We start from the raw sequence: 24,385 nt of genomic DNA on the forward strand, positions 1-24,385 counted from the left end.
AGTTGATTTTCACCTCTTTAGAGTTACTTCCAAGTTTGCCTTGTCTCTGTTGCATGCTAGCAGTCCAATAAACAATATAATTACCTATTTATTATCTGGTAAACCGTCTGTGTTACATATTTTTTTCTATAACAGGCAGATGAAGCATACTGCATTGGTCCAGCACCCTCACAGCAGAGCTACTTGGCCATGGAGAAAATAATGCAGGTGGCAAAGATCTCAGCAGCACAGGTAAAGTAGATCATGACCTTAAATCTTACATTATTTCCATACTCCTTTATTTTTAGCCATGGTATTTCCATCTTGTGTTTCCTTAGCACTCTACTGAAGTTTCAGGGTTTTCTAAGCTAAACTGCTATAAAAATAGGCTAGTAACATTATTCTATTTCAGGCTATTCATCCAGGTTATGGTTTCCTCTCAGAAAACACAGAGTTTGCAGAGCTGTGCAAGCAAGAGGGAATCATCTTCATAGGTCCACCTTCATCTGCTATCAGAGATATGGGTATTAAGAGGTATCTGTTTCTGATTTGTTTCTTGGTTATGCAATTTACAGTTTGGCAAAGCTAATTTTCTTAACAAATGGTTACTTGCTCTGTAATAGGTTTATCCTGTCAGTTTTCATTGTCTTTTATGGCTTTTCTTCAAAGAAACAAGCTCCAGGTTTATAGTTGGTGGGATTCTTGCAGACATACAAACAGTGAAGACTGTTTAGTTATTAGGATCTTGGTAACTAAATACCTAACTGATTCTGCTTTTCCAGAATTGGGACATTGCAGTGTTACATAGTTAAAAGAGTTCAGTAGTCAGACTGGATGTCTTGTATATTGGTCAGAAGAACAGTAGAAAAGACACACTATATCAGCAGGGGTTATTGAGGCCCATAGAAAAGGGTGTGATAAGTTTTATTTCTCACAAAGGATCTTATTCTTAGTTACTTAAATCAAAGGAATGTTTCCAGGCTATGAAAATAAACTTATTACTGAGACATGAGCTGTGTAATACAAATTTGAGAGAATTAATTATTTTGTCACTTCCTAATATGAGAGTAAATTTCCTCTGTAATTTAACTAGTTTTGCATGCATATTTGAAGTTATAGTTGTCATGCCCAAGTGTTTTATGTGTGGTGTGAATCCAGCCTGTGTCATGAAAAGAAATTTGCCTCTGCACAACTTTAAGTACTGTTTGGGCAGGATACAGTGTTGTGTGTAATTTGAAAACGTTAGGTTTGGGAGGATGTAGTTACAATCCATTAGTATGTAACCCACTTCTGTAAGTTGTGCTGTTGAGGTCAGTGGAACTACTGTTGTGAGCAGAATTAACATTGGGAACCTGTACAAGTTTGGAGCTTAAAGTGAGAAAAAAATATTATTATTATTCTAAACATAAAACTATTCTGTCAAAGCACTTCTAAAGCTATAATGTCTGCTGCTGGCGTTCCTGTTGTTGAAGGTTATCATGGAGAAGATCAATCAGATGAGTGTCTAAAGGAACATGCCAAGAGAATAGGATATCCAGTAATGATTAAAGCTGTTCGAGGAGGTGGAGGAAAGGTAAAAGTCACATGGTGTAAAGTTGTCAGGTCTCAGTATCTGTAACTGAGTATTATAAAAGAAATCTGAACAGAAAATGGAAAACTACTTTCTGTTAAAAATTGTTATTAATGTCCATGCTAGCACTTTGAAATCTCATTTCCTTTTGTTGTGCAGTCAGGCACAAAACAAGTAGCTGGTATAAACTGGAAGAGTTTAGTTTATGTGAATGTATCTCTAGTAACTGGCATAAGCAGAAATTTGTCCCTTGAATTTGCTGGTGTGAAAATAAATGACTTTATTACTTTGATAGTTTCTGTTACAATTTTGCTAATAGTTCTAAATACTGTGTAAGAAGTGATTGGAAATACTATTTAAGTATTCGGTGTCTAGATGTTTTTTAATCTGTGGTGAATTCCTTGTCTAAATCTGATTTCACTCTGAAATAAATTTCTATTAAAATGACATGGCAGAGAATTCTAATTATCTAAATTAGCTGCATGTATTTTGTAATTAAATCAGGTTTTCTCTGCCAACCTTGGGAAGTTTCTATGATATTTAAGAAGAAAATTCAATGTTGTACTTATCCATATCAATGGAATGGTAATACCTATTTTTTGCACTTTCACTGGGACTTAGTAGGATTAACTTGCTGGAAGCCAATACACAATTTTGCCAGTTTAAGAAAGAAGGGAAGACTGCTGTCCTTAGTTTTTTGCTGTTTGTGTGCAATAAGGATTTTTGTTGTGTACCTTATTTTTAGACGTCTAGATACACTTTTTCCCTTTATTTTAGGGCATGAGAATTGCTCACTCAGAAAAGGAGTTTCTGGACCAACTAGAATCAGCTAGGAGAGAAGCAAAGAAGTCTTTCAATGATGATGCGATGCTGATTGAGAAATTTGTAGATAATCCAAGGTGAGAGAGAAATGTGTCAATATAAACACTCATGTTTATTTGTGCTTGTTAAACATAACTCTTCTAAGTAACAGGATGAAAATTGGTTTTGTGTGTCTTATTTGCAGAATGGCAGGCATTAATTTAGACCAAATAGTTATTTCTTTGCCAGGGCTTCTGCCTCTTGTGAGTTGGTAAATTGTGAGGGAAGTCATTGTTCTCAAATAGTAAAGAGATATCAGCCTGTAGATGTCTTTATCCTGCTACATACACAAGGTTTCACTACACTAGCTGGTGTTTAGAATCTTCTTCCATTTAGGAGATTCAGAAAGTGTAAACCAGTTGAAGTTGTGCATGATAGCAGCAGCCTAATTTTTAAATATTTGATGATTTGAGGGCAGACACTTAAGTATATAAGAAATCTTATTGAAGTGTACAGGACTGTGTACATATTCAAAGTCTGGGGGAAGTCAGTTGCAGGATTGTGACTTTATTGAAATATATTGAAATATTTATTACCATGTAACAGGCATGTTGAGGTCCAAGTATTTGGTGACCAGCATGGCAATGCAGTGTATTTGTTTGAAAGAGACTGCAGTGTGCAAAGGAGACATCAGAAGATCATTGAAGAGGCACCAGGGGTAAGCAGAAAGTTCTTAAAATAATTTTTTTAATGAACTGACATATTTTAAAAGTAATTACTAAACTCCATTGAATTTGTTTAGTGGGTAGTATTTTATTTGTAATTCTCAGTACCTGCTTTAATTTTGCTGCAGAAAATGTTCTAATTAAAAAACAAAATAGTTTCTTTAGGAAATTGATTCTAAGGGGAAAATTACATAGACTTCAAATATAACGTTGATAAGGATTTCACTACTGTTGCTAAATGCTGCAAAAAATTCAGAGTTTAATATCACCAAAATTCACAATAATTTATAATCTTTTATAATTACTTCCAGCCAGGAATTAATCCAGAGGTTCGAAAGAGGCTGGGAGAAGCTGCTGTCAAAGCAGCTAAAGCAGTGAATTATGTGGGAGCAGGTAAGCCTGCGAAGGTAGGGCTGTTCCAGAAGTATGCTTTTAGTTTAATGAGACTCCTTAAATCACGAGGCAAATGGCATTTGATTCTTTTTAGAGTATGACACACATCCTTCAGGGTTTTTTTTTTTTTTTTTTTTTTGTGGTTTAAAGAAAGTCATTTGAGTTATTTCTGATGTAATTACAAATGTAAATTAGTATACCTGGTCTGAGGTCAGAATGAATGACAGCTGAAGAATAAAAAAAATCAGAGCAGACAATTCAATCAACCGGATTGTTACAGGAAAGTGAGCGTTATGAATGTTACTAAGTTTCAGAAGAGCAAGGGGGAAATAGGAGTTTTTTCAGCATGCAAAGAACTACACATTCAAACAGTAAAGCTTTTAAAAGGAAAACACAGCTCCTTGTCTGTAAAGTCCACACTATTTCCCAGATGAAAAATAATCTGTTAAAATGATGTCTGACTTTCTTTCCTTGCTGCTTTCTTTTAAAAAATAATTGCACTCTCATATATACAGACAATACCTCAGTGAGTCTGGATGTGCTATTTATAGCTCTGTCAGAATGCAGCTCATGCTCTAGAGATAATGGCTGCTAAACAGTGTAGGATATGTAAATGTGCAAGGAAACAAACCTTCTGTTTTCAGATCTCACCCTCTGACCCTTTAATATTTTTTTTAATATAATGTAATGAAATTCAGTATATCTGATTTAGAAATAATAGTCTTGGCTTGGCATAAATTAGTTAATTGTCCTAGGTGTCTATGCTGACAAAACCTTGTTTTGGTGAAATGCCCTTTTATTAAATACTTTAGGAACAGTGGAATTTATTATGGACTCCCAACATAATTTTTACTTCATGGAGATGAATACCAGACTCCAAGTAGAGCACCCAGTTACAGAGATGATCACTGGAACAGACTTGGTGGAATGGCAGCTTAGGGTAAGTGTGCATTGATTTCATGTGCAGAGTTCCTCTTGTCTGGTGGGTGGTGCTCTTTGATACTGCCTGAGAGTGACCAGGCTGGGTATTCAGACCCTCCTCTCTGTTCAGCTAATAGGGTAGAGTTTCCCTTGCCCTGAAGAAGTATCTCATGTGTTTGATTGTAGAGCATTGTGTAGATGCTCTGAATTCCAACAGTCTTCTTCCAGTTGTGTCGATAAAAACCATTTATTTAAAATATATTTGGAGAAGTTATAGAAAATGTGCAAAATGGGAGGAGTAAGGTCCTATCTTCCCCTTTCTATGCTGAAAATGTTTATAACTGTAGTTCAAAAGTATCTCTGGGCTAAAAATCTTTCTTGGATCAGGCTGTAGGAGGAAGACTCTTCCCAAAAATGTGTCTGGTGTTACAACAAGTATAGTCACATTCTAAAATAAAGGTATAGTTGTGTGGGCTGGAAAGAGACTATTTCCTCACACACCCAATTTGCAGAGAGATTACTCATACGTTTGAATGATAACAGGAAGTTTCGGACCTTAGGGAACTGGAAATGAAAAACAATTCTGGTTGGATAAATCCAGAAGTATGGACAGCAGCAGGCATTTTTCTTAATTATGATAAGGTAGGGGAGTGTTTAGTGTAACCAGAAGGAAAATTGAATGGCAAATTCTGATGCAGAAAGGAGGAACTTTTGACTTCCTGATCTGGGAGCAGAAAGTGAACATTTGATATTTGAGTGGGAGCAGGGATCAAACAGTACCAGAAGAGGGATAAAGAGAAAATGTGGAAAGGTCCAGTGGTCTTGGCATGTGGCTTAAGTCAATAGATAAAATATGCCTATCAGTTCTTGGAGATGTTATTTTTGTGAAGCTGTATGGTGCTACTCTTTCTTTGAAGACTCAATTATATTCTGCTGGGTCTGCTGAAATCCGTAGTTTGGTGGCAGAAAGCAAAGTATGGAAAGCCCCTGATACTTCAAAAGAAGATGAAATATTGCTACAAATTTTTTTACAGGAACTCACATTTTCTCATGTAGATTACATAGGAATTACATAGGAAATTACTTAGCTTCCTGCTGAAGAGTCTCCTCTGCATAACTATGGCTTCATGTTATTTTGCTCCTAAAAGCTGTGGTTTTTTCAGTCTCAAACTAGTGTGTTACTAGTGTTTGTTGGCATTTCTGTATTTGTAGTGTGATTTCTTTTGAGCAATGAAGCAATGCTTCCTTCCCCATTAAAGGTTCTTAAATAGTTAGATATCTCCTATGAGAAAGAGTCCATTGAATGTACAGGTCCCATAGTATCCCAGAAGAATTAACAGCGTATGCCAGTAGTGCAGGCTGCCAGTAATCCATTTTATCACCTGCTTTTGGAGCAATTTTTCTCTAATAAAATCTTGTCTTAGTTGACTAGGTTTTAACTTAAATATTCAATTATTTTTTGTCATAACCAATAGAAAAGAACTGGACTGCTTCCATGTCAGTTTAGCTGTGTGAAATATTAGGAGGCCACTTTACACAATAATAATTCAAAATCCTTTGACTGGTCACTCCCAGTGAAAAGGAAGGAGTAACTTCAAAATTAGCCTTCTGTGACCTATTACTTCTTTCTCCTTGTGCTTTTTTTAATGTGGTTACTGGTTGTTCATGTTTGGAAGAAAGATATTTAATATTTCACATGATGGCATTCCACAATGTTGATGTAACATTAAAAAAACCCAAACCCTATTGGTTTCAGGTTGCCGCAGGAGAGAAGATTCCTCTAATGCAGGAAGAGATTCTGCTCCAGGGCCATGCATTTGAAGCTAGAATATATGCTGAAGACCCTAATAATAACTTTATGCCAGGAGCTGGGCCATTGTTGCACTTATCCACCCCACCACCTGACAGATTTACCAGGATAGAAACTGGAGTCAGACAAGGTAAAACTGAAGGCAGTGGTATAATCAGAAATGTTTAACATCAAAAGCTTTTCTTTCTAAGCATTTCCCTCTTTGGCCTAAAAAACTTTGTCTGGCAGCACTATGCATAACCAGCTTTCAGAAATACTTGTTTTAGTGTTACAGCATATTTTTAATCTATTTTAGGTGATGAGGTTTCTGTTCATTATGATCCAATGATTGCAAAGCTTGTTGTTTGGGCTGAGGATCGTCAAGCAGCATTGAGAAAGTTGAGATACAGTTTGCATCAATATAATGTAAGTAGAAGGAACCCAGTATGATCTAGGATCTTCAGGTAACTTTGTGAATATCTCGAGCTAACAAAATCTAGATCAAATACAACAGTAATACAAAAATAGTTTCTAATGGGCAGCTGCATTGCTACTATCATTTCAGATTCATTATTTGTTTGCAGAAGCTATATTTTTTCATGATTTGCATACTTTTTTCATTGGTGGAATGAGTAGAGAGATGTGTAAAGTCCAATTTTACACATAAATTCAGTTTGCAGTATCTTTAGTTTAATGAATACAGCTGGGACTTTGTAGAAGAGTAAGGCTAAACAACATTCTCAATTGCAGTTTGAGCTTTCTCAAACTTAAAGGAATTTGTAGGTGGAATTTTATATCCAGTGGTGTTTGCTTGTAATTTCTAATTTATAAAAACAATTACAGTTTTAGACCATACACATGGTAAAGAAGGATGGAGAATTTTTCATGCTACTGTTTCTTTTTCCCTTATAAAAACTGCAGGTATTGTATCTATTATCAAAAACAGAATTCAGGGAGCTTGACTTAACTGAATAACAAAGAATTTTATGCAGAACTAATTTACACTTTTAAATCAACAACATAAACCTGATTGAGGTACTGAAAATGTTTGGCCCACTATTGTTTAGCTAAAATGAAGAAGTGAAAGAGAAAAAAGAATTCCCTTTGGATTTATCAGAATTTTCTTAGCAGTCTGTTAGTAAATGTTGACAGCACAATATAGTTCCCAGTTTCACTGAATTCTCTAAAATAATTATTTCTATTTTCATGTTGTTTGCTTAGCAATTTTATAGTAAAAGCATAGATAGTCTAGTAAATTTGTAAAAGTCAGTGTTCCCATTTGCTACAATTTAAAGATCAAATATGTAATATCCAAAGTGTTGTAACTAATTGTTAATAAGAGGCACTTCTCGTATTCAGAATGTTCTTTTGAGTACTCAGAGCATGATTTTTTTTTAAAAAGTTTTTTTGAAACAGTAGGTTTTTTTCCTAAATTACCTCCCCTTACTATTGCTGGGAAACTTTCTTTGACTCCACAGTGGACAAAGGTAGCTTTATTGAAACCAGATTGCTTCCAAGAAAGATAGTCTTGTTTTGTTGTGTTTTGTTTTTAAAGGCAGTGGTTTCATTGTTTATAAAACAGACCACCTGATTTAATGGCAAACTTCATGTTTTGGTGGTGCTCTCTGAAGAAAGGTTCATCTCTGTATAAGTGGAACACAAAGCTGTGCATCCATTCATAACTTCATTTCAATTTGGCAATCTTCTTTTTCTTTATAGATTGTAGGACTAAGTACTAATATTGATTTCTTGCTGAGCCTGTCAGGACACCCACAGTTTCAGGCTGGAAATGTGCACACTAATTTCATTCCTGAACACCATGATGACCTGTTTCCAACCAAAAAGGCAACCCCACACGAAGTTATGTGCCAGGCAGCTCTAGGACTCATACTGAAAGAGAAAATGCTAACAGATGCTTTTAGAGATCAGTCAGATGGTAAGGATCATTCTTCTTTTGTTTTGTTTTACTTGTGACTGGATGAGACAGTGCTGTGACCTCATGTACAATTATTTAATTTGCATGCTTTTTGCCTTACTTTGTGCCTGCTCAGGGTTCTGCTTTCTGGCATCTGTCAGATATTTACACACAGAGCAGACTGTAACCTTTGTTAAAGGACAGATAATGAATAGATCACCACTGTAATGTACAGACTACTTCCACAACATGGCAGATAGGCACCGTCTGAAAGACCTTGGGATTCGTGATCTATGTCACTGTGTACTCTGTTTTGTACAAGCATAAACACTGAATGTCTGTCACTAATATTCCTACAGTTGTTCCAAGGTCTTCAGAGATAAAATTGACTCTGCTGGGTTTGGGAGAGGCAGTAGGGTTTAATGGAATGAACAGGACTCTGGGAGCTGAATAGTCTTGAGTTCTTGCATGGTTAATGGCTCTATTACTGGGATATGTGATTCCTGTTAACTTCATAGAAATCTAATACGCTACTAACAACCTTGTAATTTGCTTTCCTTCTCCACTTTAACTCTCCTGGAAACATGGAAAAGATCTCATACACTATTCCCTGGCCTCAAGAGATGAACTAGTCGGGCAATATCTGATAGCTGTGTAACTGATTTGTTCTCAAAACCACCAAATAATAGAACCCCCTCAGTCTTCCCTGGCAATTTGCAGTTGGAACCTTTACCTAAAGGCTAATCTGAATGTGCTGTGTTGCAATTTAATTCCCATGCTTTCTTGTCCTGTTCAAGGATGTGTTCATGGAAAGCAGTTAATATCCTTCTTACTAAGTGCTGTTGTTAGTGTCATGTTTTCTGTGGGCTACATAGCATCAGTTTATGCAGTGTTGAAGCTTGAGTGAGGGATCATCCTTGTCTATTATAGTAGTTTCCCAACCTTTTACGTGTAGTGCTGATATATGATGGTAGTAATAGTAGGACAATGATTTTATGGTGTAAGTTCCAAGTGTTGTGTTTTGCCAAAGTAGAATGAAAGTAACATTTCTGTGTGTTTTGTGTTTTAGATAAATTCTCACCATTTGCATCCAGCACTGGTAGAAGAATAAATATATCTTACACTAGAAAATTGTCTCTGCTCGATGGGGAAAACAGTAAGTTAATAAAATGTGTGTGTGTGTAGAAGACGAGGAAGTACTTGATGAATAAAATTCAACTGGTGCTTGAAAATTCAAGCTAAGGAGCAGTATGAGTTTTATGCAGTTTAAGCAGGGAATTCACATGAATTATGCACACTGATAGATTTTTGAGGAGATAGAAACCAAATTCAAAGGACACTAGGGATGTTCATAATTTAAAATTAACAAGGTTGAGATTTTAGCACAGCTGAGTGTTATTGGCTGGCTTTTTTAAATTTCCCTTTGGTGTGAAAGTGTTCATCACTTTTTCCTCATCAAAACTCTGTTCTCTGTGCAGGTAGCTTAGTAGAGATTTCAGAGCCTAACTTTAGGTGTTCATCACTGAAAAACAAACTGTCTAGAATTCAGTATGAAGTCTTCAGTATGTACCAAGGTGATCTGAAAATACTTGTCCTTTTCATAGTGTTGGTAGGTTTCTTTTTTTGAGCAAAAGAGATAGACTAAATATTGGTTATATGCCACTTGTCTCTAGGTCCTATAATTAAATCTACTGACATATACATCTTTGTTTTATTGAACAGTTGTGGATATGGCTGTAAGTTACAATCAAGAAGGGTCCTACAGCATGCAGGTACAAGTCCATATTTTTCATATATTTAATTCAATAAAAGAAGAATCAGTTTCCTGTAGACTTCTCTTGCTATTAACTGTTATTAAAGTTGCTTGGTAATTACCAATGCAGGATTCCATTTTTCGTTTGCTTGCAGCGATTGTTGTAGACTGCTATTTTGGCCTGAAATTGTCTTTGCTGGAGGCTGGACTGGTGTAGAAGAACTACTAAAATGCTTCTAAAAATATGGCTAAGAAAAGCATTTGGTTTTTTTTTTTTTTAGCATTTGAAGATCTTACTTTTTATATTTCCCTTCCTTAAATTTGTCTTTTTTAAACATTGAGAGTTAGATTTAAATTGGTGTTTAAAAAGACATTTCTTCCATGGGACTCCTGCTTTATTCTGTGCACAAGATGGATCTCCTGTGGGATGAAGAAATGCTTTCCACATCATTATCTGCTTTATGGTACTTGGGGTTTTTTTAAGATGGAAATTGGAAAGTGATTGCTAAATGAGATGAGGAATGATTAGCATAGTAAATCTTCTGGTTAAATAACTGAAGGATGAGAGAATTGAATTCTTTGTCTGTCTAATCCAGAGAGATCCTAAAGGATACAACTCAAGATGCTTTAAAGCTAGATTTTTGAGTGTGTGTGTGTTGATAGTCTCTTAATTGTGTGGTTTATGGGGGTTGTGTTTTGCTGAGTGTTGAACATCCATCTTGTATCACCTGGAGTTGAAGGGGTTTAATCTCAAGTTTGGCACCCAAAATGGTTCCATGGTCAAGAATTCAGTCTCTCTGTAGTCCAGCTTGTTCCAAATACTCAGAAAAGCAGAGAATAAATCAGTATTAATGAACAGTGTAGTCTGTATAGAGATGACTGTAGCAGAAAAATGGTGAGAAAATGATTGTGCTTTCATGTGTATAATGATGTCTCAAACTGATAAACCCTTATTTCTACTGGTAGCAATATCGAGATAATCCACATCCCCCAAGTAATACCCAGGTTATCCTGAGTGCATTGTAATGCAGGACAGCTTTTATGCTTCAGGTTTATATAAGTAATGTCAGCAAAAAATAGTTAGGAAGGGAAGTGCAACTGGGGAGAATATAGACTAACAGGGAAGAAGGAAGAATGGAGCTTGAGATGGAAATGGGCAGAAGCTGGAGATAAATGATGGAGAAGCAGAATGGGGAGGAGGACAGTGCCCCTGGAGTGCTACAAAACCTGTCTAGAGGCCAGACAACTAGAGCAGGTTGCTGTGCCATGGAAATGGCAAGCACTCACAGTGCTGCCCGAGGTGCTCCCATGCTCAGGATACTGATCAAGCAAAGGACTTTGTTTTTTTTTTCAGTCAGGGATTGATATCAAGATCAGCAGTATCCCTTCAATGCGTGTTGTAAGCTCTTAATTCCATGGAAAAACAGTATACAGCTGTATAAGTGAAGACTGAACTTTATCTTTGCTCATAACATCCTGAAAGATGAGCAAGTCTCTGATTCTTTGCTCACTGCTGTTAGACTTGCAGCTAAAAAGATAGCAAAATGTAACATGCTTTCGTTTATATTCTCCTACTGTCTTTATACTCTGAAGTTGTGGCAGAGGTGCAGTTTCCATTGACATAGATGACAGGTTTACCTACAAATAAATGACCTTTCTTTTGCAGTTTTGGTGTCTAATTGACTTGATTACTGCTCTATTCTGCTTCTTTGTAGGTTTAATTGAATATATTGTATTTTTTGTATCACAAGCTTCTGAGAGTGAAGAAGTTACTTGGCTTTTGGAAAGCATTGTGGAAACTTGTGAGGTGAATAGTGTGGATTTTTCATTTTGAGGAAAGTCAAGATGCTAGGACAAATTAAAAATACTGGCAACACTAAACAGAATATTCTGAGTTTGTTTTTCCTGAGAAATAGTATAGCTTTGTATTTTTCTGAGTGCTGTTGCCTAGTTTGTGATAAAAATTGTCCTTGGACATGATATTAGTCTTCTGAGATGATTGCACTGGATACAAAATACCTTCTGTTAATTGAGAAATAAAAGATACATAACATGATTATTTTTTGTTAATTCCAGAATTATCTGTGAAGAATCACAGACTATGAGTGTTTACTCCAAATACTGATTTTTGCTTTGTCCTATCAAAATTCATGCAGGGTTAGGCTTTGTGCTTATAACAGCATTTAACTTTCAGATTCAAGATAAAACGTTCCTGGTTTCTGGAGAGATCATCAAGGAGGGTGATTCATTTTGCTTGAGGTCTTCAGTAAATGGAACAGTGTGTAAGTCCAAATTGGTCATTTTGGACAACACCATTTACCTCTTCTTTCTGGTAAAGTTCCTTTCTTTGTTACCAAAAGTATAAAATTTCAGACTTTTATCCATGTAAATGAACAGTAGAAGCTGCAAGAGAATGTGAAAAAGAATAATGATTTTGAGTTCTTACATTGGCCCATAATGTTTTGATACCTGTTGGGTTTATTGCTATAATTAGAAGTTAGTTGCTTATGGTGAGTGAGGAAATTGCTTTTGGAAAGATAAAATACAATTAGGTGAATCAGAGTTGAAAATGATGGTTTGGGAGGGGGAACACAAAATATTAAAATGGTCAAATATCTAAGTTTTTCATGGAACAGTAGCCATTACTTCAGACTCTTAGTTATTTACAAGGGCTTGTAACTGATATTTCTATTTCAGTGTGTTTAAATATTAAATGGTAAAAAAGAAACTGATATTGGTCTGAGGAAGGGTAACTTCAGGTAATATTAAAAAAATGGAATTATGTGTTACCATGGCATTATTTGCAATGCATGAATAATGGCATTTGAAAGAGGAGGTACCCTAATTTGCATGATTAGGCTGGTAATTTTTTACTTGCAGTTAAAAAGATAAAGGGCCTTAAAATAACTCAAAATGTCATCTAAATACGTAAATTATTATATATTAGTTTCAATAATTAACCTCTAGCTCTGAGCCCTGTAAGACTTCCAGCAGATTGCAGTGAAAACTTTGCTGCATCAGTGATGAAGACAAAATAACTCATGCTGAAATGGCAAAGCTGGTATCAGAGTGGAGTCTGAGGTGGGGGGAGCTAGAAGAAATCACAGGAGTTTAGGACATGAGGGAGAATTGGTCTTTGGGAAAACTCTGGGTGGCAGGTCAGAATCAGGGGATTATATATAATGGTGAGAATTTTTTGCTAAGCTTAGCACTGAATCCATTTTATTGTGAATTGTGCAATGTTCACAGTGATGATGCTTGGCAATGACACTGTCATGTCTGCCTTGTTGCAGCAACCTGCCTACCCCCTGGGCAAACAGCCCTTGCTCATTTGCTGAAACCTTCTGTGCTGGTGCTGGGAACAAATGGTCTGCGTGGAGCCTCTTTTTCACAGGGGTAGTTCCTTCCTTGCTGATCCTTGGCAGCAGCAGGTGTGGCTTTTAAGGACTCAGACACTGGCAAAGTAGTCAAGCATGCTGATAGTCCCTTTGCTGTCCTGAGTCCAGCAGTTTGCCAGCCTAACCAGCTGACCAATTTGACTGAAGCTGGGTCTGTTCTTTCCCTGTACATTAGCATGCCTACTAGCAGACTCATTTGATGCTGTTAACTCACGTCAGTGATTTTATTTTTGTAGGAAGGTAGCGCTCAGATTGGCCTTCCTGTACCCAAGTACTTGTCTGCAGTGAGTTCAGTGGGAACACAAAGTGGTGCTGTGGCACCCATGACAGGCACAGTTGAAAAGGTAACTGGGGTGGGAAATGAACTCTCCAGAATACATGCAAGTTCACTCTTCCAGAAATGGTGCTTGCTTCTCTGCTGCCAGGATGGAATCTGGGCCAGAAATGTCAGTGCTGTGTGACTTCTCTCAGGATGGGTTTACTCTGAGTTCATCAACCACACAAGAGTTTTTCAGGCTCATAGTTTTTTTGTTTGTTTTTTCCTTTTGAGCTCTCTCTCTGGAAGATCTGAATATTTAACCAATTTTACTATGAAATAACTTTTTCTTCATCTTCATTACTTCCTGAGTCAAAGTTCTCTGAAGTATTACAGACTGATCCATTTCATCTAACCAAAAAAAGATGCTATATGCACTTGACAAAACAAAAAAATTCAGAAATGCTTTTGGGTTTTTTTGTGGGTTTTGTTTGTTTGTTGTTTGGGTTTTTTTTGGTTAAGCTGTCTGTTTTGCTGTTCTGTTTTTTGTTTCTTTAGCTCAGCAACTCTTGGGTATTTCTCTGTACGGTAATAAAGTTTCCACAGAAAAGATTTCCAGGGCAGTTTTAGTAGTTAAAGGATTCTGCCAGCAGTAAAAAGGCATGAACCCTTTCAGAGGGTGAAGTACTTTGAACATGGATCTCTCACATACTGAATGAACAATCTAAATCAGTTATTGCAGAAAAAACAGGTGGTTCCTGCAAGATTCTCCTTGGATTTTGTTTTAAACACTCTGGGAGGAGGTTCTCCACTTTCTCTTTCAAAATAGAAGTTCTTAAGTCCAGAAACGGTAGAATTTACATTGTCTCTTGTAGCAGTTCTCTGATACCTGAATGGCTTCCTGGTCATCCCCTTAGCTTAGTTACTGAACCTCTTTCATAGAATCACAGAATAGAATCAACCAGGTTGGAAGAGACCTCCAAGATCATCCAGTCCAACCGATCACCCAACCTTATCCAATCAACTTGACCATGGCACTCAGTGCCTCATCCGGTCTTTTCTTGGACATCTCTAGGGATGGCGACTCCACCACCTCCCTAGGCAGCCCATTCCAATGGCAAAGCACTTTCTCTGTGAAGGACTTCCTCCTAATATCCAGCCTTATACCTCCCCTGGCACAACTTGAGACTGTGTCCCCAGAGGTTCAATAACCTCTGACTTCCCTTTAGTATTATCTAGAGAACTCAGATACCAAATTCAACCATAATAAAGATAGTATCAGGCTGTTTTGCAAACCCACAATCACTCAGTGGATTGTGCTACTCAAGACCCAGTTGATGATTTTTACTGGTAGGGACATGTATGACATTTTTCCAATTGTCTCTTGGATTGTAGGTGTTTGTGAAAGCAGGGGATAAGGTTCAGACTGGAGACCCTTTAATGGTTATGATAGCAATGAAAATGGAGGTAAGTGACATACAAAAGGTTTTAATTACTGAGAAAATAAAAATCTGCTCAGAATTGAATATTTTTCTTTGCTTTATTGAAGTATGCTGCAGAGTGCAGCTGACAGATGCTGTAAAACAAGTGTCTGACTAGATTTTAGAGGATTATATTTGCTGTTATTAACAAATTATGGTTATATAATCTGTGGTGTTCTGCAGATGTTTGAACATTCGTTTGGTTAGCTTTGTCAATCCTCCTCTCCCCTTTGCCCCTCCTTTCACGTCTCTAGCAGAAAATTGTCTAGATAGAACTTGTCTTGCCTGCTGTGACATCAGCATGTGCAATATCTGCATTGATTTCATGCAGAAATGTAGCTAATGGTAATCTTGTAACTATACCAGGTTTCTTATCTTTTTATATAATCGTTTTATTTTTACTTAAACGTTTGCCAGGGTTACACTAAAGATTCTTTTCTGTAATTGTCCACGTGGCATTCAGCGTTCCAGCATTTTGGCCATTATATCTTGTCACATTATGGCTTACACTGCTTGAACTATAATTCCTGTAGCCTGAACTGGTTTGGTTTGGCTATTAGTTTATTTTAAACTTCAGTTTGTGCTAGCAGAATTAACATGGTTGAGCCAATTTGCTTTTCTTTTATCTACCCTTTTATAAATTTCACATCAAATACAATTGTGCACTAAAAATTTAAACCCAAAATTCTTTGCAGTTGGATACTAGATGTTTTTGCTTCTCCAGCTGATACCACACTGACATTATCATACTTGTTCTCTTTATTTTGCAGTGCTATTGAAATATAAAATGTAAAATGTAAAAAGGAAATTATTATTTAAATGAACTCTTGCTGAGATGTGAGGATTTATCCTGATATAATAACAAGTAGACTAGTTTGGGGGTTGGTATTATATAAACATGCTGTTCCTTCACTACCAGTAGTAGCTGTCTTGGGTTGGAAGGGATCTTAAAGATCATCTAGTTCCAGCCCCCCTGCTATAAAAAGGGACACCTTCCACTAGACCAGGCTGCTCAAAGCCCCTCCAACCTTCAGGGAGGGGACATCTACAATTTCTGTGAGCAGCCTGTTCCAGAGTTTCACTAGCCTCACAGTAACAAATTTCTTCCTTAAATCTAACCTAAATCTCTCTCCTCTTTTCAGTTTGAAACCCCTGTCCTGTCCCTGTTTGTTACCCCTTGTCCTGTCACTATACTCCCTGATAAAGTGTCCCTCCTCACTTTCCTGTAGGCCCCCTATAAGGTCTACTTGGAGCCTTCTCTTTTCCAGGCTGAATGACCCCAACTCTCTCAGCCTGTCTTGGGGGAGCTGCTCCAGTCTCCTGGCTCCTCATGGCCCTCCTCTGCTTCTACTCGAGCAGGTCCATATCTTGCTTATGCTGGGGGTCCCAGAGCTGAACACAGTAATTCAGGTGGGGTCTCAGGAGAGTGTAACAGGGGCAGAATCACCTCCCTCAACCTCCTGACCACACTTCTCTTGCTGCAGCCCAGGATATGATTTGCTTTCTGGTCTGCGAGTGCACATTGCTGGCTCATATTCAGTTTTCCATCCACTAATACCCCCAAGTCCTTTTCCACAGGGCTGCTCTCAAACCATTCATTTGCCCAGCCTGTATTTGTGCCTGGAATATTTTTCCAAATATCTGTTCAATAAAGACCCCTCCTGGCTAGCAAACAGAAATATCTTTAGTAAATCTGCAAATTCCTCTCAAGGGAACAGATCTGCCATACAATTAACATTTTGGGCTAAAACTCTATTATTTCTGCCTGCATTTTTTATGATAACAAAAAGTATTAGTGAAATAACATTCAGCTGTTCATGCTTCAAAACAGAACATCATACAGCATTTTTGTCCCCTGTATACCTGTCAAAATAAATATTGCTGAGAAAATAGAACTTGGAAAAGGGTAACAATTTAAAGGTAGGTTTAAAATAAATACATGTGTTAGAGGAAGTGTGTTCTGTTCTAGCTGCACCAAAGAGTAATACTAGCATTTGCTAGAGAGAGAGAGTGAAGGAGAATAAAAGTGGTACTCTGCTGGTTCACTATTGATCTGTTTCTATGCAGCATACCATAAGGGCTCCAAAGGCAGGAGTGATAAAAAAGGTGAATTTCCAAGAAGGTGCCCAGGCCAATAGACATGCTCCACTAGTTGAATTTGTGGATGAAGAGGCCGAGTCAAAGTAAATTCATGGAAGATGCATTTTATTTTTTCTACTTTACTGATTTTTTTTTTTTTCTCAGGAGAAGATTTCTTCATATTTTCAGCAAATCATTTTGTATAATAGATTGGGGGATTGGTTTCCTCTGCACTTCTTGCATAATCTGACTGTAAATTATGCTGACTTTACTGAAATTTGGATATCAGTATACCGTGATCATATATATAGCTTGTGGACCTATGTGATTGTTGTTCAGTGGCTATGTTTGCCAGTGAAAAGGCATTAGACTGGATGGGAGAGGTTCAGAAGACTGTAAGTTATCCACAGCTGGGGTTCTCCTGCCTGCTTTTGCATTCACAGCTGCCTTTTTTTCCCTGAGATGTGAAAGCATTCATTTGAAGGAAATCTGAGAGGTGACAATTGTTTCCTGAATTCATTTCTCCAGCGAAATTCCTGTTTATGGCTTATTTTTTTGCCTGAATAAGGAATTTAGTGTTGTTTCTTAACTCAGGATCCCTCTCGGTCATTTTTGGTGCATTTTTTCCCCCATTTACCTCAGTGAGTAGTGAAAATTTGCATTTCAAAAATTATTTTAATATACCTTGAAATATTGGATACAAAGCATTTTTCAAATGCCTATTAGCATTTGCTACACTAATCAAAGTTGGAACGTAACTGCTTTCCAAAAATACCATTTGATCTTTAAACATGAAATAGTAGCACAGAAGGATGATAAGCTTATTTAATACTTAAGAAGTGTGCCAAAATAAAATACTAACTTCAAAGTCCTCATTTATTTCCCCCCCCCATTGTTCTTGTTCTCGTATGTTACTTATTGGCTGGAATGAGGTATTCCAAAGTCTTTATAACAACATAAAATATTACTATGAATAATAGTTAGGTGTGTGGTTTGGTTTTTTTTTTTGTATCTGCAGTGTTGCAGGAGGGAAAATTGGTAGGGTTTTTTTTGATATGCAAAGAAAACACTGCTCAGATGCAGCATACACATCTTTTGCCATAAATGTATTTTAATTTGTTTTAAAAAGTATCTCAGAGAGACAGGAAAAATTTAAAAAAAAAAAACAAACAACATTTTAGTTGTTCCAAACTTGCAGATTCTTTTCACATTTTGGTGAAGTTCTGCTTGTCATATGAACTTTTGATATACTTATTTAAGAGAAAAGTATGGTTTGTAATACAGAAAGGAACAAACAGAGATGCTGGAGTTAACCCCAACTTGAAGCTGCATCTCTGTAAATAGATTCTTATACTTAGCTGAAATCTTGTACGATGTCACGGGGAATTCTCTGATCTGATTCTATAACTGTGCAGCCTTGCCTGCAATGCAGACAAAAACTGTAAAAGGAGGAATGGTTCTGAATGGTCTGTATATTGAAAGCACACTGTAATAATGTTCAGTTTTCCTTGTAATCTGATGGCCACCTAATGAAAAAAATTACACTCCAGTGATCCTCTTGTAGAATGTTGCCACGGCGATTTTTATTTACTGCCAAATAAAATCTATATGTAATTTTGAATGTTTGTTTTCACTTTTCTCCATTTCATTCCTTTCTTGCTTGGTTGTGTTTATGCCTTGGAGGGTTTTAACCAGCTGTTCATGTATCATCATCTGATATCTGACAGAACACAACCCGCAGATCACATTTAGGAGGCAGTAATCCAGACAGTCATAATGGGTTTCACTGCAGGTAAGTTCAGTGACTCGTTTTATCTAAAAATGGATTCTACACAGAGAAACATGAACTCAGTCCTGAAGAGACACTGCAGCTTGGCATTTATTTTTTTTTCTTTCTGCCTGATACTGCTGCGTTTCTAGACCTACTTTGCTACACTGAATCAGCAGGAAAACATTCAAACTCACAGCATGAGGTTCTCTGGCCACTCAGTCTGTACTGCTTGCTTCAGCCAGCCAGCAAAACATGTTCCTTGGAAGCTGACAAAATGTCTTCCTCCCTTAGGAATGAAGGGAGACAAATAATTTTACCAGCTTCAGTTTTCCCTCACTTCTGAAAATTAGCTGTTAGGTCTTTTCTCTATAGGTTTCTACTGAGATTGGTTTTTCAAATAGCCATGATGTTGTTTATTTCAGAATAAAACCTCTTGTAGTAGTCACTGAGAATTTTCATGCTTGAAGTGTTTTGCTGCAATGTGATTTAATTGAACTTAGAAATGCACAAAGAATTATTAAAGATAGCTTGTTCCTGTAACCCAGCACTTTAATTTACAAAACATTCAGAAATGTTCTGTTTATTACAAATTTTTTCATTAAAAATGAGAATTGATAAGACCCCTATGATAGCAACATAGCTGTAATTCAACTGTTAGTAGAAGAATTAGTGGTAGTGGTAAGAAAGAAAAAAAAATTACCATTGTTTAAAATGCAATTTTTTACTATTCTAGCTAGAAGGATAATCTCTGCCAGGTTGTCATTATCAATATAGCTTTTCAAATAGTGCTGATACAAGAGTCATAAATATTACAGAAATAGTGCACCTGAACTGATTCTGATTGTAATGATCTGTTCTTGCTGCCAGGGGAGAGAGTGGGCTGGGTCTTAGGGTAGGTAGTTCGGCCGCATTTGATAATCTACAGGAGAGAACAAGGGTGTTAGTGTCCCAGACTATGACTTCTCTGAGACAGGATCAGACACTCTTGGTGATCTTTCTGGTCAGCTTGTTATATCATCTGTCTAACATTCTGCTTGGTGGTGTGGGTGTTACCATACCAAAGTGACAGTCCTTCATTAATGATCCACCTCTGGGGATCTCTGTCTGTCTTGCACTCTTACACAGCCGGTGAAGAACTGTTGTGTGGAGCCTGAATTCATGCTGAATCAGCTATTAGGACAAGGGAAGTGGAAAGCAGGAGAGCAGGACTGTATTCTTAATTCAGCCACTGACTCACCCACTGTGACTTCAGGCAAGTCACTTAGTAGATACTTGGCTGTGTTTTCTCCTATTTAATGAGGCTGATGGTAATCAAAACACTGTAAAATTTGTGGACATGGTGGTTTATAAATAATTATTTTCCATGCTGGCAGGTAAAATTTTAATTTCAGATGTAGACTATTTTTACTTGCAAGGTTATGTTTTTACTCTTTATACAGTAACAGATCTCTACTAGTGAACTAAAGTTTCCAAGGTGTATTGAATCCTTTGTTGTAATGGTTGTACTACCTAGTTACCAGGAAGTCCTAGCTTCTGTCTTCATGATGATTGAAAAATGCACACTCAGGTGTTTTGGCAGGATCTTTAAAACTTAGTCCATGAACACAGTACTATTATTAAAGCAACTTGAACTTATTTTAAAGGGCTTATCAACCAGTGCACTTACCACAAGTATATTCATTTCTGTGCATGATTATTCTCCTGTTCAGTCAGCTGAGGAATTATTTGGCTCTGTTATATCTATTCTGTTTGTAAAAAGCTCAGTAATGCTGTGTAGAATGTTTAATGAACAGTCAGTAGCAGTGGATTAAGGTTTGAATTTACAGCTTTCACACAAGGTGTTTTTAACAAATATTTCTAACTGTACAGTTATGTTCCAAATGATAGCTGCTTTTTTTTTTTTAATTCTTCACAGGTGAAATATCACTTGTATCTTTCATGCTGGGACATAGGCTTCTGTATAGGAATTCATTTGAAAAGTAATACACTACTGAATGTCTTAGTAAAAATCAGTATTACAGGAATTAATAATTGAAGCTTTGGCATTTACTTTTATGTGGACTGATTGTATTTCTTGAGAGACGAGAGTCTGGGATCTAAAAGCAATGCAATATGTGAAACATTTGTTAGCTTAAACCTGTTGATTATATTAAAATAAACATGGGTGTTCTGGTTGAATACCCCTTTTTAATTATTTTGTTTTTATTATAGCAGTAATAAGAAGGTAAAACACATGTCCAGAGCCCTACTGGGTTTTGAAATTATAATGGTAGATGCTTTTAGCTTTAATCTGTTTTCCGTAGTTCTGGTGCAGAGAAGTTGCTCTTGAAATGGTAATTGGTCCCTGTGAATGGCAGCTAATCTACTCATTTAAAAAGTAGGGAAAGCAGGAGATGTTAGGATACTAGAGCCAGCAAAGCTCCAAAGTGTCTGGCTTAAAAGACTACTGCTGAGAGCTGCATCCCTCTTTTGCTTCTCTGAAAAGGAAAAAGACATTTTACTCTGGGCTGTACTGGTTTACTGACTCACCAGTGTGCACTGGCACAAGCAAACTCTGATGTGACAACTGCAGCTAAAGACTCTATGTGTTCAGTGCCCTGTGCTAAGCATCTCAGAAACATAAGACATAGCTCTCTAAAGTTGTAAAACTAGGAAAGAAAAAAAAAAAGAAAAAAGTAACTAGAATAACCCAATTTAAAACCAGAACTGTTATATACAGATGTGGCTAATGCATGTTTTCCTTGAAGTCTGCCCCACTGTATTGATGCTGATAGGTAGCCACAGAGGTTACAATTTGCCACTACAGTATGAGAAAATTAATATTGGCTGGGTTGTGTGACCATGCTCCCCAAAACCAGTTTGCTGTTATGACAGTGTGAGGAGTGGGAAAGGCTAGATGTGTGACATGTATGATGGGAAGTGAGAGTCATCTTATTACTCTTCCTGTGTATGTCTGCATTACTTTTACAGACTCCTTTATCTCAAAGCAAAAGGCTTTGCCTCCTGTACATGTAACTGAAATTACTGTTTTATAAATAGAAAGTTATGTGCTCTGAATTGGAATGGCTTCTTTTTATTACAGTGAACAAGTTAAAAGTGGCCCATGCAGAAAAAAAATTGCTGTGATAGGGAAATAATAGTCTCCTAGGTTCTTGAAATCACCCATAATTCTTTGTGATGAGAATGGAAAGCTGCTTACAGTTCAAAGGTGTAGGTTTTAACCATGAAGTCACAGCCATGATTGCACTGTCTGCTTTATAGCTTGGGATATTTCCAGTCATTCTGTCCACAGAGATCATTCTTTGTTTACAGGAGTTCTGAACTAAACCATAGCTCATAAATATTAACTAGGTATCTCAGTTCTTACTGTTCTCTCATTTCTTCATTCATATTATTTAAAGTGCCATGATTTTAGTGTATGTATCTCAGTACTTCTGAGTTCCAAAAAACACCTAAGTGTTGTCCATTAGGTGTCCTGGAAAGTCTCAGTTTATTCAGGCCCGCCAGGGTATAAGTTAAGTACATGACAAATGTTCAAACTTTCTAAAACTCACTGACCTGACTTTGTCATGTAAACCTGTCGTGCGCCCTCCCAGAGATACTGTCATGTAAAACCCAGCTTCTAACAGTGCCTTAGACTGGGTGTAGTAACTTGTTAACCTCTTGTCTAATGAAGGAAGGATTTATAATTTAATGTAAGGTGAACACCCTTCCCTGCAACCTATTAACAGCCATCTTCAGATGTTGGTGATGTGTCAATTTGCAGGTTCAATTGCTTAGGCACCTACAGGAAGATTGAGATTGCTTACTTCCTCTGTGCTGCTTTCTATGCAGGAAAAAAAAAAAACACAACAAACTATTGTGGGCTGTTACAAACATTCCAGTCTCCTCAGCTGAACAGTAGGATAGGAGTAGACCACTGGGTTTGCTGTGGATGCTAAGGAATTTCATGCCTTTAGAGTGGAATTAAATCTTCTTGTGCAGGATAGTTCATAGGACTTGGTTCTCTGTTAAGTGTGGTTAGTGTTTGCAGGCAAAGGACCATAGTCATAACCACTTTATGGCTATTCTATCAGTGTAAGATGAATTAATGGTTTCACTTTCTAGAGCATAAAATTGCTGACAAAAAGATGTAGGGTCAGAAAGACATTTCTGGGCCAAGCTGTTCCAGATTATTGCTATCCTTCATAAAGCTTTGGGCCTCTTCCTCAGAAAATGCTGTAAGTGGAAGTTCTCACCAAGGAAATTACACTGAATGGATTCTGCACTGACTTAACATGAGACTTGATTCTCTGCTCATAAAAGAGCTCAAGTCAGTGTGAACCAGATCAACGTTACATTCAGAACTATAGATTTGACACACTTGGTTTAAAAAAAAAAAAATCTCGGACTGGTTCTCTTAGGGTTTGCCACAACATGAGATAATAAAACAGCATTGGCTCACACAACAAAACAAGGCAAGTGTGTCATACTTACCATAAATTATGTAAGTCATCATGTTACTGTGGCCACCGTGATTATGCTGCGTGCAGATTGCACGATGGGCATTTCCTTCTAGTCCTAATCACTGCCTGTCTGCCTCACATTTACAAATAGCAAAGCTGTTTAGGGCTGGTCTGACTTGGTGTGCCATCCTGGATGGAGCTCAGCAAAACTTAACATGGAACAAGCTTAGTCAACTTACTCTAAATATCTAGTTATACTTTTTGGCAGCCTCATGGTGCATCTTTCTTTACAAAGCATCCTTTTTTGCTTAGAAATGGTGTGAGATTCAGATGGCACATAGATCACTAAAGTGCAGATCTGCATCTGCAGATGCACAGCCAGCCAGTAGGCATATGGGCATGAGTGGAATTGGGGCAATCTGACTGCATCCTGAAGTGTGTGCTGTGCAGGATATGCCTACTGCAGTGTACCATGTACAGAGAAGATAACTTTGACTGTCTAATCAAACTGGCTCAGGCTGAGGCACCACATAGCCTGGGCACAGTAGCCAAGAGCTCTGGCAGTTCAGACATACCTGTGGAAGCACTCTGGAAATCATAAATGAAGAGCATCCCACTAAAATCAGTGGCACTAGGCTTACAACTTTAATGGCACTAGGAATCTGTTCGTTTCTCAGGTATAGTTTCACTTTGTAACTGAACTTAAACTGCAAAAAAGCCAATCTATCACAAAACACACTCTAGGAACAGCATTCACCTACATTTCATATTTTTTTTATATTTCACTTGAATATCACTGAATCATCCATTTTTATCTACCTTGCTAAGAAGTCCCTGTATACCTTACACAGCAGGAGTTCATAATATAGAGCAATTTAGTAAGTTCAAGAGAGCAAATCACAAGTCAGGCAAAGCTGGAAGCAGAGTCTAAATGTCCTGGGTACAGCAGAAAAAAATTCTGAATGTTAATGTACTAAGAAGAATTTCCACCAGACCTGCTGGTAATTTGTAAACATAATTGGAATGCATGAAAATCAGGTCTTCTAGATAACACCTGTGAGTCTACTGGTGTAAGCAGCACCTTATTAAAGCTTAGGAACACTCTTGCA

General features: G+C 37.2%; 1 protein-coding gene across 1 annotated transcript; it reads left to right on the forward strand.

Annotated features, from left to right (window-relative positions):
* The first annotated feature begins 174 nt into the window (after positions 1-174).
* On the forward strand, positions 175-17,168 carry MCCC1 (methylcrotonyl-CoA carboxylase subunit 1). Its single transcript, XM_054385965.1, has 16 exons — positions 175-231; positions 392-513; positions 1,405-1,552; positions 2,327-2,448; positions 2,957-3,068; positions 3,387-3,468; positions 4,281-4,408; positions 6,146-6,329; positions 6,495-6,604; positions 7,898-8,114; positions 9,163-9,249; positions 9,816-9,865; positions 12,041-12,178; positions 13,481-13,588; positions 14,896-14,967; positions 17,049-17,168. Exons 1-16 carry the CDS (start codon positions 190-192, stop codon positions 17,166-17,168), a joined length of 1,842 nt encoding a protein of 613 aa, XP_054241940.1. The 5' UTR covers positions 175-189.
* The last annotated feature ends 7,217 nt before the right edge of the window (positions 17,169-24,385 follow it).

Source organism: Indicator indicator, chromosome 13 (genome assembly GCF_027791375.1).
Source record: "Indicator indicator isolate 239-I01 chromosome 13, UM_Iind_1.1, whole genome shotgun sequence".
Classification (NCBI taxonomy): domain Eukaryota; kingdom Metazoa; phylum Chordata; class Aves; order Piciformes; family Indicatoridae; genus Indicator; species Indicator indicator.

Bases quoted from the DNA above. Each gene is read 5' to 3' on its own strand.
- MCCC1 (XM_054385965.1), top strand. From the start codon at position 190: ATGGAGAAAATAATGCAGGTGGCAAAGATCTCAGCAGCACAG. The intron at 1,553-2,326 runs GTAAAAGTCACA...CCTTTATTTTAG, and splicing joins TTCGAGGAGGTGGAGGAAAG to GGCATGAGAATTGCTCACTC. The intron at 13,589-14,895 runs GTAACTGGGGTG...CTTGGATTGTAG, and splicing joins TGACAGGCACAGTTGAAAAG to GTGTTTGTGAAAGCAGGGGA.